Raw genomic sequence first — 20,117 nt, 5'->3', positions numbered from 1 at the left:
AGTTTAAATGCAGTTTCTACTTTGCAAAGTTCCAGTTTACATGGAAAGAGTCATCCCTGATTACCCTGTTCTGACACATCACCTTCATGCTTAAAGTCCAGTTTTCCCACAACTTACACAAGGCTACACCATTGAAAGTGGATATGGCAAGAATTTAATACCACCCTGCTGTGGCTGATTCAGCTGGCTATAGGCAAAAATAATAAATTGCAACCTACCACTTATGAAGATATATAAAAGTATACATTAATTTCCCTTTTCAATTTATATGAAATCCACCTGCTTTTAAAGTTAAAGCAACATCTAAGGTTAAAGGTAATATAATGTTGCCATGGTGTAGTGAACATGGTGTCCGTCTAGCGACACGGAGGTCAGCTTCGATCCCCACTGTGGGAGCATTCTTTAGATCTCCCCTTCGAACACCAAGTACTGGTTCTAGGCCCAGGAAATCAACTCGAGAGGGTTTCAAATATGGTAGATGGAACCCAAAATCCTTGGACGGATGAGTAGTCCGGCACTCTACCAAAGGAGCAAGTGGGCCGGACATAATAATAATAAGAATACTTGCAAATAACTGACTGTTACCTTTGCTGCAGTGCTTCCAAAAAGTCCTCCAGTCCCTGTGCTGGTGCTTGTCCCAAAGCCTCCAAACCCAGTCTGGGCAGCAGTGGTGGTGGCGGTGTTGAAGAACCCTCCTGGCTTGCTCTGTCCAAACAGCCCCCCTGTGGCAAGGCCCGACTGAGAAGTCTGCCCAAATAAGCCGCCTGTCCCAGTGGAAGTACTTGTCCCAAATCCAGCTAAAACATTTACATTTCTTTTTTGCAAAATATTAAATTTAAAGGTAACAAGCAAATTCGTTGAGTTGATATCCCCTTCCAAAGCTTTTTTAAAGGATGGTTGAAAATCCCTGGAAATACAGAATAATCATAAAAAAATAATTAAGTGTAGGGTATTTATTTTTATGCATTGCAATTCTCCTCATTGATATCTATGTAAGCTTCATGTTGAAATCTTTTAGCGTATCTGAAATCTAGCCTTGAAAAGTTAAATCATGTAAAAACAACAAAGGGCAATAACTCTTAGTTTAGAAAGTGTCAGGTTATGGTTCTTGTGCATAGCACTTCTTCCTGATGATTTCTACACACACATTAAGTTTCATGTTAAAATCTTGTAGCTTACCTGAGATAGAGCCATGAAAAGTTTCATCACAAAAAAACAACAATAAAGGGCTATAACTCTTATTAAAGAAAGTGGACATGACTTTTTCCCAGCTTTAGCATGTGCCTTATATAGTACCCTAACCCCAAGGAAAGGTCTCTCCCCCACAGAGAATTTCTTTAAAATGATGCAAATGTCCCAAAATTTCAAGATTACTTTGAGAAATTTCTTCCCCATTTTCAGATTTGTAGATAATTATTTCCCCAAAATGGAATGCCAGCCCTTTCCTTAAATCAATAAAATAATCCCTGGTGTAGAGTTATGGTTCTTGTGCATGGCACTTCTCCTAAAATAAATATCTATATAGTTTTACGTTGATATATCGTTTCTGAGATATAGCCCTCAAAAGTTTTGCGACAGATGGACGGACTGACAATGCCAATTCTATATCCCTCCGCCTTTTATAATGTAAGTTGTGTGTGTACAAAAACTGTGTGGTTTCATGAAAAATATCTGTATTTCTTTCCTGTATAAAACTGCACATAAGATTTAATGCACACAGTCTCTGCCCTGACCATAAGTCTGGTAATCTCGTAACTATAACTGGCCTTGACTTTATTTGACAGGCCAGTCCAATAAAAAAAAAAAAAATTATCAGGATATTAACCAACAATGAGGGACATTATTCTTCTAATATCTATTGGTCCTGGTACATTTGTACTGGCAAATTATACTAGGTCAGACGGAATTAGCTGCAACCTTGTTAAATGAAAGTTTGTTCTGGCATAACATTAGAACAGCTCATTTTGGGATCGAGTTCCAGATTTTGTTCTTAATTTAGGGAAAAGACCTAGCCCTCTATAATATTATATCAACTATACTGAGAAAAGGAAATAAGCTTTCAAATGTAAACTTGGGAAAATCATGTATTTGATCCGTGCTAAATAAGATAAAAAGCGCTTGAATACAAATAAGTCAATGAGTACTTGGGTTATTTACCAACTAGCATAACCAGCCCTGGGTAAACACCATAGAATTCAAAATCATACTTGATGTTCCAAATCCAGTAGGTTTAGTGGCTCCAAACGAGAATGGTGCTGACTGCTGGGTCGACGTGACAGGGGAGGCGAATCCGAATCCCGTTGTGGGTAATGCCTGCCCTTTGCGTCCTGCTAGGTAATCCTCTACTCTTAGTTCCTGCAGAAAATACATTCAATAATGAACGGGATAAATGTAAATTTAAGGCTTCACGTAGCAAAGCTTATTTTATTTTTGGAAAATGTAAACTTGGGTCATAATCAACCCTTTACACTTAGATATGCATATTGATGCATTTGTATTTTTCTTAGAAAATCACATCAAACAAAACACCTTTCTTTATAGTTTTCAAGTTTTAATAGCTGCATTTACAACCTATATATATACTGTTGACTAGCAAACAGCATAAAACCTGAACTGACTGCGAGTTACTCACAGGCTGTTTTTGTTTTAAGCTGTTTGCATAAAGCCATTTTCACTATGCTGAGCAAGAAAGAGTTAATGGAAAGATTATAATTTAGTCTAGTTCTAAGCACACCTCCAAGCTTTTATTCTCGTATTCCTTCATTGCCGTGATACACTGGAGCCGTGTATTGATGGTCTGGGTGGTACCGTTCTTCACCATGGTGTCTGTGGCCGCGAATGGAATAAACTTTACCGTGGTCCCAGGCTGCTGGGCCTGACCCCCAAACCCTGAAAAGTGGAATCAATCCAGATTTTAGACACATTTAACCCTTTGCATGCTGGGAAATTTGTCGTCTGCTAAAATGTCGTCTGCTGAATTTCTAAAATAAGCATTTTATTCGATTTTTTTTTCAAAGAATACTATTAGAATAGCAAACAGTTTGGATCCTGATGAGACGCCACGTTATGTGGCGTCTCATCTGGATCCAAACTGTTTGCAAAGGCCTTTAAAATTCGGTTCCCGCACTGAAAGGGTTAAACAAAACTGAGCCTCAGCCTGCATGTGCATAAAGTGTCATCAAATATTAGCCTGTGCAGTCAGCACTGGCACTCTTTGAGCATTTAATTTATTTATTAAAGGAAGTCTGGTGTGGACTGCCCAGGCTAATCTGAGACGCCACTTTACGCACATGCATTTAACACCATTTACAAAAGCAGGGCTCATTAATATCAACAATTTTAAGAGCTGTACTTAGTTTTCAGAAGAAGAAATGTTTTTCTTCAACTTTCGCATTTGTTCATGGTTTTATTAACTTAAGATGTAATGATTTAAAGAAATATAAATAAAATGTTTAATGTAAGCATAAGTAAAACATTTATGATTTTGTAACTTTTTTTGTGTATTTTGTAAAGTTTTATGCCATATTCTTATATAAACGTACACACACGTTAATCTGACACCAGTTGTCATATTATACCACATTTCAATAAAAGATAACAGGAAATTTGTATGCAACCCAGTTGTTGGTATGCTTTTAAACAATATTTTTCGTCATTCAATGAAATATTTCATGATATAACTCAAATCAGATAATTTTTATCACATTCTTTTAACTGGCAGAAAAAAACTTCATATTTTACTAGATATGCCAGAAAAAGTTTTAGACTGACATGATGTCAGAATGCAAAATTTGTTATGCTTAACGTAAAAAAAGAGTTGGGCTCATAACATATGACATCATGCATGCCATGTGATAGAACTATCTTGAAAAGTGGGCTTAATGAATGTGGATAACACTTTGTCCCACATTAGTCTGTGCAGTCCGCACAGGCTGATCAGGGACATAACTTTCTGCAGACAAAGTCCGCACAGGCTAATCAGGGACATCACTTTCTGCAGACACAGTCCGCACAGGCTGATCAGGGACATAACTTTCTGCAGACGCAGTCCGCACAGGCTGATCAGGGACATAACTTTCTGCAGACACAGTCCGCACAGGCTAATCAGGGACATCACTTTCTGCAGACACAGTCCGCACAGGCTGATCAGGGACATCACTTTCTGCAGACACAGTCCGCACAGGCTAATCAGGGACATCACTTTCTGCAGACACAGTCCGCACAGGCTAATCAGGGACATCACTTTCTGCAGACACAGTCCGCACAGGCTGATCAGGGACATCACTTTCTGCAGACACAGTCCGCACAGGCTAATCAGGGACATCACTTTCTGCAGACACAGTCCGCACAGGCTGATCAGGGACATAACTTTCTGCAGACACAGTCTGCACAGGCTAATCAGGGACATCACTTTCTGCAGACACAGTCCGCACAGGCTAATCAGGGACATCACTTTCTGCAGACACAGTCCGCACAGGCTAATCAGGGACATCACTTTCTGCAGACACAGTCCGCACAGGCTAATCAGGGACATCACTTTCTGCAGACACAGTCCGCACAGGCTAATCAGGGACATCACTTTCTGCAGACACAGTCCGCACAGGCTAATCAGGGACATCACTTTCTGCAGACACAGTCCGCACAGGCTAATCAGGGACATAACTTTCTGCAGACACAGTCCGCACAGGCTAATCAGGGACATCACTTTCTGCAGACACAGTCCGCACAGGCTGATCAGGGACATAACTTTCTGCAGACACAGTCCGCACAGGCTGATCAGGGACATCACTTTCTGCAGACACAGTCCGCACAGGCTAATCAGGGACATAACTTTCTGCAGACACAGTCCGCACAGGCTGATCAGGGACATAACTTTCTGCAGACACAGTCCGCACAGGCTGATCAGGGACATAACTTTCTGCAGACACAGTCCGCACAGGCTAATCAGGGACATAACTTTCTGCAGACACAGTCCGCACAGGCTAATCAGGGACATCACTTTCTGCAGACACAGTCCGCACAGGCTGATCAGGGACATAACTTTCTGCAGACACAGTCCGCACAGGCTGATCAGGGACATCACTTTCTGCAGACACAGTCCGCACAGGCTAATCAGGGACATCACTTTCTGCAGACACAGTCCGCACAGGCTGATCAGGGACATCACTTTCTGCAGACACAGTCCGCACAGGCTAATCAGGGACATCACTTTCTGCAGACACAGTCCGCACAGGCTAATCAGGGACATCACTTTCTGCAGACACAGTCCGCACAGGCTGATCAGGGACATCACTTTCTGCAGACACAGTCCGCACAGGCTAATCAGGGACATCACTTTCTGCAGACACAGTCCGCACAGGCTGATCAGGGACATAACTTTCTGCAGACACAGTCTGCACAGGCTAATCAGGGACATCACTTTCTGCAGACACAGTCCGCACAGGCTAATCAGGGACATAACTTTCTGCAGACACAGTCCGCACAGGCTAATCAGGGACATCACTTTCTGCAGACACAGTCCGCACAGGCTAATCAGGGACATCACTTTCTGCAGACACAGTCCGCACAGGCTAATCAGGGACATCACTTTCTGCAGACACAGTCCGCACAGGCTAATCAGGGACATCACTTTCTGCAGACACAGTCCGCACAGGCTAATCAGGGACATAACTTTCTGCAGACACAGTCCGCACAGGCTAATCAGGGACATCACTTTCTGCAGACACAGTCCGCACAGGCTGATCAGGGACATAACTTTCTGCAGACACAGTCCGCACAGGCTGATCAGGGACATCACTTTCTGCAGACACAGTCCGCACAGGCTAATCAGGGACATCACTTTCTGCAGACACAGTCCGCACAGGCTGATCAGGGACATAACTTTCTGCAGACACAGTCCGCACAGGCTGATCAGGGACATAACTTTCTGCAGACACAGTCCGCACAGGCTAATCAGGGACATCACTTTCTGCAGACACAGTCCGCACAGGCTAATCAGGGACATAACTTTCTGCAGACACAGTCCGCACAGGCTAATCAGGGACATCACTTTCTGCAGACACAGTCCGCACAGGCTGATCAGGGACATAACTTTCTGCAGACACAGTCCGCACAGGCTGATCAGGGACATCACTTTCTGCAGACACAGTCCGCACAGGCTAATCAGGGACATAACTTTCTGCAGACACAGTCCGCACAGGCTGATCAGGGACATAACTTTCTGCAGACACAGTCCGCACAGGCTGATCAGGGACATCACTTTCTGCAGACACAGTCCGCACAGGCTAATCAGGGACATAACTTTCTGCAGACACAGTCCGCACAGGCTAATCAGGGACATCACTTTCTGCAGACACAGTCCGCACAGGCTGATCAGGGACATAACTTTCTGCAGACACAGTCCGCACAGGCTGATCAGGGACATCACTTTCTGCAGACACAGTCCGCACAGGCTAATCAGGGACATCACTTTCTGCAGACACAGTCCGCACAGGCTAATCAGGGACATCACTTTCTGCAGACACAGTCCGCACAGGCTGATCAGGGACATCACTTTCTGCAGACACAGTCCGCACAGGCTGATCAGGGACATAACTTTCTGCAGACACAGTCCGCACAGGCTGATCAGGGACATCACTTTCTGCAGACACAGTCCGCACAGGCTGATCAGGGACATAACTTTCTGCAGACACAGTCCGCACAGGCTAATCAGGGACATCACTTTCTGCAGACACAGTCCGCACAGGCTAATCAGGGACATAACTTTCTGCAGACACAGTCCGCACAGGCTAATCAGGGACATCACTTTCTGCAGACACAGTCCGCACAGGCTGATCAGGGACATAACTTTCTGCAGACACAGTCCGCACAGGCTGATCAGGGACATCACTTTCTGCAGACACAGTCCGCACAGGCTAATCAGGGACATAACTTTCTGCAGACACAGTCCGCACAGGCTGATCAGGGACATAACTTTCTGCAGACACAGTCCGCACAGGCTGATCAGGGACATCACTTTCTGCAGACACAGTCCGCACAGGCTAATCAGGGACATAACTTTCTGCAGACACAGTCCGCACAGGCTAATCAGGGACATCACTTTCTGCAGACACAGTCCGCACAGGCTGATCAGGGACATAACTTTCTGCAGACACAGTCCGCACAGGCTGATCAGGGACATCACTTTCTGCAGACACAGTCCGCACAGGCTAATCAGGGACATCACTTTCTGCAGACACAGTCCGCACAGGCTGATCAGGGACATCACTTTCTGCAGACACAGTCCGCACAGGCTAATCAGGGACATCACTTTCTGCAGACACAGTCCGCACAGGCTAATCAGGGACATCACTTTCTGCAGACACAGTCCGCACAGGCTGATCAGGGACATCACTTTCTGCAGACACAGTCCGCACAGGCTAATCAGGGACATCACTTTCTGCAGACACAGTCCGCACAGGCTGATCAGGGACATAACTTTCTGCAGACACAGTCTGCACAGGCTAATCAGGGACATCACTTTCTGCAGACACAGTCCGCACAGGCTAATCAGGGACATCACTTTCTGCAGACACAGTCCGCACAGGCTAATCAGGGACATCACTTTCTGCAGACACAGTCCGCACAGGCTAATCAGGGACATCACTTTCTGCAGACACAGTCCGCACAGGCTAATCAGGGACATCACTTTCTGCAGACACAGTCCGCACAGGCTAATCAGGGACATCACTTTCTGCAGACACAGTCCGCACAGGCTAATCAGGGACATAACTTTCTGCAGACACAGTCCGCACAGGCTAATCAGGGACATCACTTTCTGCAGACACAGTCCGCACAGGCTGATCAGGGACATAACTTTCTGCAGACACAGTCCGCACAGGCTGATCAGGGACATCACTTTCTGCAGACACAGTCCGCACAGGCTGATCAGGGACATAACTTTCTGCAGACACAGTCCGCACAGGCTGATCAGGGACATAACTTTCTGCAGACACAGTCCGCACAGGCTGATCAGGGACATCACTTTCTGCAGACACAGTCCGCACAGGCTAATCAGGGACATAACTTTCTGCAGACACAGTCCGCACAGGCTGATCAGGGACATCACTTTCTGCAGACACAGTCCGCACAGGCTGATCAGGGACATAACTTTCTGCAGACACAGTCCGCACAGGCTGATCAGGGACAATAACTTTCTGCAGACACAGTCCGCACAGGCTGATCAGGGACATAACTTTCTGCAGACACAGTCCGCACAGGCTGATCAGGGACATCACTTTCTGCAGACACAGTCCGCACAGGCTGATCAGGGACATAACTTTCTGCAGACACAGTCCGCACAGGCTGATCAGGGACATAACTTTCTGCAGACACAGTCCGCACAGGCTGATCAGGGACATAACTTTCTGCAGACACAGTCCGCACAGGCTGATCAGGGACATAACTTTCTGCAGACACAGTCCGCACAGGCTGATCAGGGACATCACTTTCTGCAGACACAGTCCGCACAGGCTGATCAGGGACATAACTTTCTGCAGACACAGTCCGCACAGGCTGATCAGGGACATAACTTTCTGCAGACACAGTCCGCACAGGCTGATCAGGGACATAACTTTCTGCAGACACAGTCCGCACAGGCTGATCAGGGACATCACTTTCTGCAGACACAGTCCGCACAGGCTAATCAGGGACATAACTTTCTGCAGACACAGTCCGCACAGGCTGATCAGGGACATCACTTTCTGCAGACACAGTCCGCACAGGCTGATCAGGGACATCACTTTCTGCAGACACAGTCCGCACAGGCTAATTAGGGACATAACTTTCTGCAGACACAGTCCGCACAGGCTGATCAGGGACATAACTTTCTGCAGACACAGTCCGCACAGGCTGATCAGGGACATCACTTTCTGCAGACACAGTCCGCACAGGCTGATCAGGGACATAACTTTCTGCAGACACAGTCCGCACAGGCTGATCAGGGACATAACTTTCTGCAGACACAGTCCGCACAGGCTGATCAGGGACATCACTTTCTGCAGACACAGTCCGCACAGGCTGATCAGGGACATAACTTTCTGCAGACACAGTCCGCACAGGCTGATCAGGGACATAACTTTCTGCAGACACAGTCCGCACAGGCTGATCAGGGACATAACTTTCTGCAGACACAGTCCGCACAGGCTGATCAGGGACATCACTTTCTGCAGACACAGTCCGCACAGGCTGATCAGGGACATAACTTTCTGCAGACACAGTCCGCACAGGCTGATCAGGGACATAACTTTCTGCAGACACAGTCCGCACAGGCTGATCAGGGACATAACTTTCTGCAGACACAGTCCGCACAGGCTGATCAGGGACATCACTTTCTGCAGACGCAGTCCGCACAGGCTGATCAGGGACATCACTTTCTGCAGACAAAGGATTTTTGTTTAGAAGAGTCTTCCGTTAAACCAAAAATACCATACAAGCAGAAAGTGCTGTACCTTATTAGCCTGTGTGGATTGCACCATACAAGCAGAAAGTGCTGTACCGTATTAGCCTGTGTGGATTGCACCATACAAGCAGAAAGTGCTGTACCGTATTAGCCTGTGTGGATTGCACCATACAAGCAGAAAGTGCTGTACCGTATTAGCCTGTGTGGATTGCACCATACAAGCAGAAAGTGCTGTACCGTATTAGCCTGTGTGGATTGCACCATACAAGCAGAAAGTGCTGTACCTTATTAGCCTGTGTGGATTGCACCATACAAGCAGAAAGTGCTGTACCGTATTAGCCTGTGTGGATTGCACCATACAAGCAGAAAGTGCTGTACCGTATTAGCCTGTGTGGATTGCACCATACAAGCAGAAAGTGCTGTACCTTATTAGGCTGTGTGGATTGCACCATACAAGCAGAAAGTGCTGTACCTTATTAGCCTGTGTGGATTGCACCATACAAGCAGAAAGTGCTGTACCTTATTAGCCTGTGTGGATTGCACCATACAAGCAGAAAGTGCTGTACCTTATTAGGCTGTGTGGATTGCACCATACAAGCAGAAAGTGCTGTACCTTATTAGCCTGTGTGGATTGCACCATACAAGCAGAAAGTGCTGTACCGTATTAGCCTGTGTGGATTGCACCATACAAGCAGAAAGTGCTGTACCGTATTAGCCTGTGTGGATTGCACCATACAAGCAGAAAGTGCTGTACCTTATTAGCCTGTGTGGATTGCACCATACAAGCAGAAAGTGCTGTACCTTATTAGCCTGTGTGGATTGCACCATACAAGCAGAAAGTGCTGTACCTTATTAGGCTGTGTGGATTGCACCATACAAGCAGAAAGTGCTGTACCTTATTAGCCTGTGTGGATTGCACCATACAAGCAGAAAGTGCTGTACCGTATTAGCCTGTGTGGATTGCACCATACAAGCAGAAAGTGCTGTACCGTATTAGCCTGTGTGGATTGCACCATACAAGCAGAAAGTGCTGTACCGTATTAGCCTGTGTGGATTGCACCATACAAGCAGAAAGTGCTGTACCGTATTAGCCTGTGTGGATTGCACCATACAAGCAGAAAGTGCTGTACCTTATTAGCCTGTGTGGATTGCACCATACAAGCAGAAAGTGCTGTACCGTATTAGCCTGTGTGGATTGCACCATACAAGCAGAAAGTGCTGTACCGTATTAGCCTGTGTGGATTGCACCATACAAGCAGAAAGTGCTGTACCGTATTAGCCTGTGTGGATTGCACCATACAAGCAGAAAGTGCTGTACCTTATTAGCCTGTGTGGATTGCACCATACAAGCAGAAAGTGCTGTACCTTATTAGCCTGTGTGGATTGCACAGGCTAATCTAGGACGACGCTTTATGCACATGCATTAAGCCCACTTCAAGCCCAGTTTTCTCTGACTGAGGCTCATTTATTACCTCCGAACAAGCCCCCAGCTGTGTTGGTGTTAGTGCCAAACAAAGTGCCAGTGCTTGCTGTTGATGTTGTTCCAAACCCACCTACAGGAATAGAGATCATTGGACACTTAATAAAGATTATCAATATAAGGAAGTTTCTAAACCCAATAAAAAAACTTTTGTTGTATAGTTTGCCAAGAATAGCGTTACATGTACATGTATTAAGACTTTTATTTGCACGGACATTTTTTAACGTATCTAATACTGGTAATTTCTCTATATGCTTACAAAAATTATGAACATTACATACATTTTGATGAAGTTGGCTATTTAAGATTTACCAATTGTTATTTAGCAGCATTGCCCTTAATACAAACTGACCTGTCGTCCTACTTCATTCGATAAATAGAATGCTAGTATGATACATGTTGAACACATACCTAGTATTTCTATTTCCTTTAAAGTACATTAAAAAACACAAATTGAAACTAACAGAAAATATATTAAAGTTCAAGTGTGTTACGCCATGTGCTTCATATAATCATCTTAGGTTTCGTGGTCTCATAAGCAGACAGGGTAGCTCCTGACAACACTGCTCAAAATCTACATACAGTGTAAGACCCTTTTTTGCATGAGGCAGCTCATACAGACGAGCTTTTAGAACCTACCAGAGCTTCCAAAGCCAAAGGCTGTGGAGGAGTTTGCAGCAGGTGTTCCAAACAGGCCTGTGCTTGCAGTGGTTTTTGCACCAAACAGACCTCCCGTACTACTTGGGGTAGCTCCAAAATCTGTAACACACACAAACAAATCTCCTTCATTCCAGCAACTATCATACAGGGCCCTCAATCCATTTTAGGGGAAGCGGGTCGCTACCCATAGCAGGGGGAATTTTCGCGGCGTTTCCCTTTTTGGGGGATTTTTTAGTTACTCTCTAATTATTACATTTGTACATGTTTGCATTATATTCATTGCTTATTTCATAATTTAGTATGTTTGAAAAGATTAAATTAAAATAGAATTGAGATATAATAATTATGAGACATCTATCTATAATTTTTTTTTTTTTTTTTTTTTTTAGGGAGAATTTTTCCCCCCAAAAGGGGAAAAAAGTATACTTTTCAGGGGGGGGGGGGGAATGCGGCCGAATTTCGGCAGTGGATTTGACAGATTGAGGGCCCTGTCATATAACGATGGTAAACACAATACTTCTTGAAGCTGCCCATACCAACAGATTCTCATTACTTATTTAAATGACTGTCAAGGCCCTTGCTTCACTCGGGGATTGGAACCGGGGCCCTTAGACAGGGGAATTTGGTGTCTTTTTTGGCGAAAAGGGGATTTTTTTGTTTGGAGGGGGTTATTTTAAGCTGAAATAGGGGAAAAAAGTATACTATTTTAAGGGGTGAACACTATGATGGTCTCACCAGACCCCATGAGCCCAGAGTTTTGAAAGGACAATTAGCTTGCTCTTGAATGAAAACTCCACTTATTTCCCTTTCTATTCACTTCAGGGGTTTTTTTTTAGAGAAAGGGGAAGACGCTGGATGCTGGGTGAAAGGGGAAAAAAGAGTGCGAAAGAGACATATTAGGGGAAAAAATAAAAACTGTTCATTTCAATGTCAATAACTCATCAAAAGAGGCTTGTCTCCGTCCTTTTTGTTCTTAAACACATTTAACACGTATTAAAGTCAAAGTCCTTAATTAAGTTGCAGGTGTAGATCTAATTTTGGGAAATGCTTTCAACTATATTTCTGTACTGGGGCCGGGGGACGATGTCAATTTTGTGATTTCAATTTCATGATGAATGGGTTGACGATCTTGATCTGCTACAGTATTGGAAGGGAAAGGAGCGGCAGCTGCCGATTGTCTACTTTCACTTTCACAATGTTCGATGTTCATTACCTCAGAATCCTGCTGGGTTAAAACGGTTTTCGATGATTCTTTCTTAAAAAATGCCTTGATGCGTTCAGTATCTTCCGAGTCCGAATGTTTTATTTTGTTTGTGAGACTTTTTTCTGTTTTCACGTTTATATCTTGGCTTGCACATAGCCCGGATGAAAATTCAACTGGTTTCCGGTAATTTATTGACGAAATACCCCTCTCGCGCAAGACCGGTATCCAGTAAAATAGTCACATGATTATTACGATTAGTTGCCCAGTTTACATGACGCAATTTAAGAGCTATATTTAGAATAACTGGGATTCCCAGATTTTTTGTGTTCGTCTGTAGAGAGAGAGAAAGTTCGTTGAACATGGTGCAAATTGGATAATTGTCGAATGCCCAAAGAACAAATAAACATTTCTTTGAGAGAAAATATTATATTTTGGTGAAAAATGATATTTTTGGTGGGGAAATTGTATTTTGAGGGGAAAAATTCTGGTAGGGGAAGACGCCGAATATCGGCGTCACTTTCTTAGTAAAAAAAACCCCTGCACTTAGTTTTATTTAAAATGGCAGTGCTTCTTTAAAAAACTGTTTAAAACAAGAATATCAGTGAAACTGATGGATGCTCCCCGATGATGCGCTTTGTCTATCAAGGTGTTAATAACCACCTTAAAAAATCTATTATTAGCCTAGGTGACCTTGACCCCAGTGACCTCAAACTTCATCAAAAGGTAGAGGTCTATGCAAGGTACCTACATGCCAAATATGTAAGAGATCGGTCAAATATTGAAGGCCCTTTGAGAAACTGTAACAAAATTGTGACGGAAATAACTATTTTTAGCCTCGGTGACCTTTACCCCAGTGACCTCAAACCTCATCAAAAGGTAGAGGTCCATGCAAGGTACCTACATGCCAAATATGTAAGAGAATGGTAAAATATTGAAGACGGTATGAGAAACTGTAACAAAATTGTGACAGAAAAATCTATTATTAGCCTCGGTGACCTTGACCCCAGTGACTTCAAATCTCATCAAAAGGTAGAGGTTCATGAAAGGTACCTACATGCCAAATATGTAAGAAATCAGAAAAATATTGAAGGTGTTATGAGAAACTGTAACAAAATTGTTACGGAAAAATCTATTATTAGCCTCTGTGACCTTGACCTTCACCCCAGTGACCTCAAACCCCATCAAAAGGTAGAGGTCCATGCAAGGTACCTACATGCCAAATATGTACATGTAAGAGATCGGTAAAATATTAAAGGCGCTATGAGAAGCTGTAACTAAAGTGTGACGGAAGGAAGGAAGTAAGGAAGAAACTCCAAACTGGCAACTATATGCTCCCCGAACATTTTTGGCGAGCATAATAAAAATCTTCACAAACTTTGTCAGTATGTACGTCGTACAAATAGCATGACATTTTTACTAAATTAAGAATGTTCGAAATCTAGAGGCCCATTCTTGATATCAACATTACACAAAAGATACAAATTACAATAATAATACAAGAACCAAAATGGAATATGGCATGACACTTACTAAATCCAGTTGAAGCCTGTGTCCCAAACGCACTCGTGGTTCCCCCAAACAGCCCGCCGCCAGTGGTTGGTGCATTGTTCTGCCCAAATATGGAGCTTCCTGCTGCAGGAGTTGAGGCTCCAAACCCAGTGGTACCAAAGCCAGGGGTCGAGGCTGAAAAAAACAAGGCATATCAGTCACCAACTTGAAAGTGGATTCAGTTATATTTTTATTCATTAAGCAAATATGTGATCTCAAGATTGAAGAATATATTTTAACTTTTAAGCACTTACAAATTACGGTTTATGCCACAGGATATATTGCCACGATGTAATCATTCACAACATCTTTCTTTGTTAACATGATCCACTGTCAAAGGATTTGAAAGATTTTAATGAATTGGTATCAAATTGAAAAAGTGATATAGTAATTTTATGTTTTTTACAAGCTTAAAATGTACTTACCTTGGTTTGTTTGAAAGGGGGAGCTAAATCCCGTCGGTTTATTATACATGGCTGCTGATGCTGAACAGCGAGATGATAGTTTGAAAAGACTGTCACACTATTAAGTGACCTGCATTCATATACCTGAAATATTGTCAACATGAAATAATTATGATATTAACAACATGGATGATCAATTCCAACCATACTACAAAATGATTTTTTTTCTCTCAGTGACATCTACTCTGTATGCTTTCAATGAAAAAAGGAAACTTCAGCTGTCCATTTTCAAAATTCAAATGGTGACATTAAACAAGAGGGCCATGGGCCCTAAGGCGATCACCTGAGACCAAAAGAACTACTCAACTAGACCATTCTGAAAACAAGATATGTGCTTGTGACGTCAGAAACACTATGTCCCCTTTTCAAGTTTTGCGCCGCTTTGAAGCTAAATATTTGACCTTTGACCTTGAAGGATGAACTTGACCTTTCACCACTCAAAATGTGCAGCTCCATGAGATACACACATGCATGCCAAATATCAAGTTGCTATCTTCAATATTGCAAAATTTCTTGCAAATGTTAAAGTTGGCGCAAACAAACAAACAAACACACAAATTAACCAACAGACAGGGTAAAAACAATATGTCCCCCCACTATAGTGGTAAAACCGGACGTCCCAAGGCTTGTATCCGACACCTTAAAAGGCTTAAATCGGACAGTTGTTGCTTGTATGTATTTCCGTTGTTGGGCTTAATGGTGATGTTATTTAAGCTGTGAAAAGTCTATACATCGGTGAATTTGTATTTTGTAGTGATACTTTACGTATAAATATATATTTGCAAATTTATGGCATATTTACATCCCATACCTTTTCCATATCTGAAAAGCGCGCATATACAAGATGTACATTGTCATTTTAGTTAATGGTCCGTTTCTTCCAATGTCGCTATTTTGCAACGAAGCCATAATGATTCTTGAGCTCATCTAATACGAGTATAGAAAACAGGCCTAAGTTCTATAGGTCTTGCCAAAGTTTGGTGTCAGATAAACCCCGATAGCATTTTACGAAGCATTTACTACCTGGGGATTATCGGACAGTTTTCTTATTTTTTTTACAATACATGTAATTTTTGTAATACAGTCGATTGGTGTATAACAGATAGCTAGTGACTTCGAGTCTCATTTCAAGGTAAACACCATGCATTCAGTAATTAAACTATTAAACCTAGATAGACACATGTATTTCCTATTGAAACATTGAAAATTTCCGAAAAAATATTATTTGTTTACAGCGCGAATTTCATGGTACACGGATTCAGCCATTACTGGATCGCTTAGGTCTTTATCGAATTACACGTGTATCGGGTTATTTCTTGAAATTTGACACAGCATTTGTAAAAAATAATTGCAATATATGTACATTTCCAGAAAGGAAATTCATTTCTGCGTTTAATAAGACCAAGTTCATGGAAATCGCTGCACAATTGATGAAGTAATGTCCGTTCAAAGCGATGCACCCTATATTCGGGTCATTTTGAGTTGAATACCTTGTTACAGTGTTCTGCCATGAATCTGTACTGTTGGGGACAGGGACCCTTTAGGGTTAAAAAAGTAGGGACAAAGGGACAGAGAAATACATTTGTAGCAGAATTAATTTTTTAGAAACTAATTACCTTTTACTTGCACTCTTAAACTGGCTAGATTTATTCCTACAGCCAGTCCACAGGATGTAACATTCTAATTCAAACTTGAACATTTTTTTAAATTTTTAAAACTGTCAAACAATTCGTCTACTTAATGTAATAACTAGGGTAACTGACATTTTGTGAATTGTTCAGGAATGCATATTTTCAGACATTATCCAAAATACAGTAAGAGCACTTACGTTATTTTTTGCGCTAAAAATATTTCAGTATTGAAATTATGGTAACTGCTCCTTTCTTAATTTGTTTTTGTTTTAAAAAAGACATATCAATTTGGAGTTTTGTTTTGTTTTTCAAGTGTTATTATAATACTAATCAGAAAATTTGAATATGGAAAAAGGTTTATTATTTTAATAAAACATTTTTTTGCTTCTCCTGAAAATTTAACAAAATGTCAGTTACACTACTTTTTACATTCAGAAAATGACATGTGTTTGTTATGTAAATTTCAAAAATTTGATAAAAACATTATTTTTACCAAAAAGGTTGACTTAATATTTTAACAGATGATGTATTTCACCTTAATGAACACAAAAATGGAAAAAAGTAAAAATGTATAAAAATGTCAGTTACATGACTTATTACATTCAGTAGGCGAATTGTCAATATATTAACAAAGCTTTGCACAGTTACATGTATTTAATGTCAACATCTACGTCTGTCTACATCTGCTTCAATGGAATTAGAGGCAAAGATTCACATTTGCTTTACACTTCTCCAGTGATCTAAAGCCTTTTCATATTAGAATTACAGATAGTAAAGGCTTTTTCTTGTTTGGGCTTTATACACAAACTGCATGTCATGTGTTGTGTCAAACAGTAACCAAGAAAATTCTCAAAGCCAATTTGCTTGGAATGTACGTTTAGGGGCAGACTTTTTTCGTCATTGCTTAACGATGTTGGTACTTGGGAAGACTCTGTTGGGGTGTTATTACTATAAATATATTTTCTTACTTTCCTCTCCGGAAGAAAAAAAATCAAAATGGATTTTGTTTTCTTAGGCAGGTCACTTTCCGCCATTTTGATAGGTGTGGAAATTTCCTTGATAACTGATTGGTTTTTATAGTCTCAACTTACCAATGACAGTCTTCGAAATTAGCACACGCCCGATCGCCCGTGGCGAGTAAAATTACTGCCAGGCACATACAAAAATTCACGTTTGTGGCCCGCCGGGCATGTAAATTATTGAAGCCAATTGACAGTTTATTAAAAAAATCGTAAGCGGTTCTTGATATTTGCAGATCTATTTTTCAATTTTGCGAACAAACACCTTGCCGTAAGTTGTAAAACAATGAAATTCGATTGGTTTAACAACACACACCTGCTTGCACACGTCATCGTTATTGTTTTTGACCGATGCAGTTCGGTCACATTCGGTTCTTATCGGCGGTTTCTCTAGACATTAATCGAGAAGATGCTTTTTAAATCGATCATTTCAATCAAGTAATACGCTTCCGTTTTTGTCAATGTAAACAAATGTCATTGTCGACATAGAGGCTATGCAGTATCTTAGGTATGTTGATGGGGCTAAGCCTGATAAAGCTCTTCCAAAATAGAAAATTGACAATCATTTAGAGAAAAAGGAAGCCAAGAAATGGTACGAGGACACCAGAGAACGCTCTTTTCAAGAGCACTGGTGTAACAATCGACCGTCTTAATTCTAGTGACTGATTAGATGTAGTTGTATTCACTACTATTGAAACAAATGTTCTGCTTTACTATGTGTAGCATGTAAGTGTTAAAATGTTGTGATTTGTTATAATTTTGGTTAAAAAAGTTTGGGCATGTAAAAAATATGTTGGGCATGTAAAAATTCTTAAGTAACTGGCCCGACTGGCATGTAACTTTTCAAAGCTAATTTCGAAGACTGCAATGAAATAAAGTGTTATTAAAGTAAATTAAGGATTGGCAGCTAAATGACGTCACGTCCAATGAAATAATTCGTTCTAATTACGCATTTACTCTACTTCTTAAACAACTTTCAAATTTAATCGATTAATTTGTATTCCTAATTTCTGTGCGCCCGCGGACCCATATACGTAAAACTGGTGGGGACAAATCTCTTTTTTTGTGCGCCAATGACGCAAGGGCGGATCCACGGCAGAACACTGTTGTTATATATATAGATTTGATAGTGTAAAAAATTGTTTTCAGAGAAATCGATTTTTAGTTTGGATTGATTATTTTTTATTAAAAATGATGTTTACACTAATTAATATCATAGCCACACGCTAACCACATGTTTATTGGGCAACTTCAATTGAGTCTATAATTATTTTGAGACAATTCCCACATTCCTGAATATGGGTCACCACATGTCCGTTATTCACTTAATACGGAGTTGCAGCTTTCATGCTTATTTTATATGGTACGCATCAATGAACATTATGTTTACCAAACAAAATCTGCAAAAATCAAGAAACCATTTGTCTGTACTTTTCCTGTTGTCACAAAAACGGTGCGTACATAACGTGACCTTGTTTTGCTTTTAAAAAAAACAACAGTTGTAAACATTGACACATGTCAACAAAAAACCTTGAATCGACTTAACAATGATAGGCTTTTTGTATTCAATTCATAGAAAACTATAAATCTTAACATGAATAAAAGTATTTTACAAAAAAGTTTAACCTATCTGTTACTCACTAAAATCCGCTATACACCAATCGACTGTAGTTTTATTGTGTTTTTCAGAAGATAAATATATCAGTTCAAATATTTTGTTTACTCACAATGATATTCACACATTTAACAGCGTACCGTTACTTGTAAAATGACCGTTTTAAATGTTCCTGACTCTCGGATTTTCGCCAAGGTAAAGAGGGGATGTCTCTCCAAACAAACTTGCATCTTCCAATCAAAATTACCGATTTATTCCATCACCCAATCGGATTATTGGTTACATAATAGTTAATACTATGAAAACGTAAATATAGAATTAAACAAAGCTCAAACGGTTGAATGCGAGGTCGTTTTGTATGTAAATATTCGACATTCTGTTGTATAGTGTGTCCAATATAACCCAGGGTTACTCTAAAAGGTTTGAAAGATGGTTCGTCCATGATACAGGAAATACTGTTTTGTCATGTTTAGAAAATTCAAAACTGTAAACAACATATGTTACCTGGCACAATACGATAATGTATCCTACATATAAGAATATGCAATTTAACTTTTAAACAAGTGTTGAATATAACAATTGTAACTTAATAATAAAAGTCTTAATTCAAAACACGTGAAGGCGCCAACGTCTGTATTTTGCGTTCTGGAATTCGATGTTCTGGGTTTTATATAAAAGTGAGCTCAAATATAGCAGTGCGCTCATATACTTGGGTTGCCGGAATTAGTATCCCTCAAACCAGCTTTACCTAGAAGTATCTTGTTGACGCCAGGTGAATTATTACAAAATGGCTGGCAATTTTAGGTCGGTATCCTTCAAATGCTATTTTTAGTTTATAATAGGAAACCGAGGAGGTTTTTCCAATTAAGAAGACTAAACCCAAGTAAAGTCACCATATTTCGAGGCTACATTGCAGTAAATATAAACAAGGAGCTATCTATCTTCCATTAAGGTCGAACCCCTTTTGAGGACATAGACCTGTCGCGCGTCGACCGACAAGAGTGTTAGTAAGTCTGAAATAAAAGGATATAAAAGAGAGAATAACAGTGTGTTAGTT

At 41.3% G+C, this 20,117-nt stretch overlaps 1 protein-coding gene across 2 annotated transcripts in view; it reads right to left on the bottom strand.

Annotated features, from left to right (window-relative positions):
* LOC127876511 (nuclear pore complex protein Nup98-Nup96-like) overlaps positions 1-19,936 on the bottom strand; it is a 94,123-nt gene extending 74,187 nt beyond the window's left edge. Inside the window, exons 1-8 of one of the 2 annotated variants that reach the window (XM_052421810.1) lie at positions 19,809-19,936; positions 14,757-14,879; positions 14,314-14,466; positions 11,559-11,678; positions 10,912-10,992; positions 2,735-2,889; positions 2,208-2,355; positions 586-797 (exon numbers count right to left, since the gene is read on the bottom strand). In XM_052421810.1, coding sequence (XP_052277770.1) covers positions 586-797; positions 2,208-2,355; positions 2,735-2,889; positions 10,912-10,992; positions 11,559-11,678; positions 14,314-14,466; positions 14,757-14,805 — 918 coding nt within the window. In that variant the 5' untranslated portion in view covers positions 14,806-14,879; positions 19,809-19,936. Of the gene's footprint in view, positions 1-585; positions 798-2,207; positions 2,356-2,734; positions 2,890-10,911; positions 10,993-11,558; positions 11,679-14,313; positions 14,467-14,756; positions 14,880-19,564; positions 19,728-19,808 lie in introns of those variants that run through there. The other variant, XM_052421811.1, reaches the window with a different exon arrangement.
* Between the last annotated feature and the right edge of the window lie 181 nt (positions 19,937-20,117).

The sequence above is a fragment of the Dreissena polymorpha genome, chromosome 4 (genome assembly GCF_020536995.1).
Source record: "Dreissena polymorpha isolate Duluth1 chromosome 4, UMN_Dpol_1.0, whole genome shotgun sequence".
Classification (NCBI taxonomy): Eukaryota; Metazoa; Mollusca; class Bivalvia; order Myida; family Dreissenidae; genus Dreissena; species Dreissena polymorpha.
The sequence above is the reverse complement of the archived record's forward strand: the minus strand, read 5'-3'. Positions and strand labels throughout refer to the sequence as shown.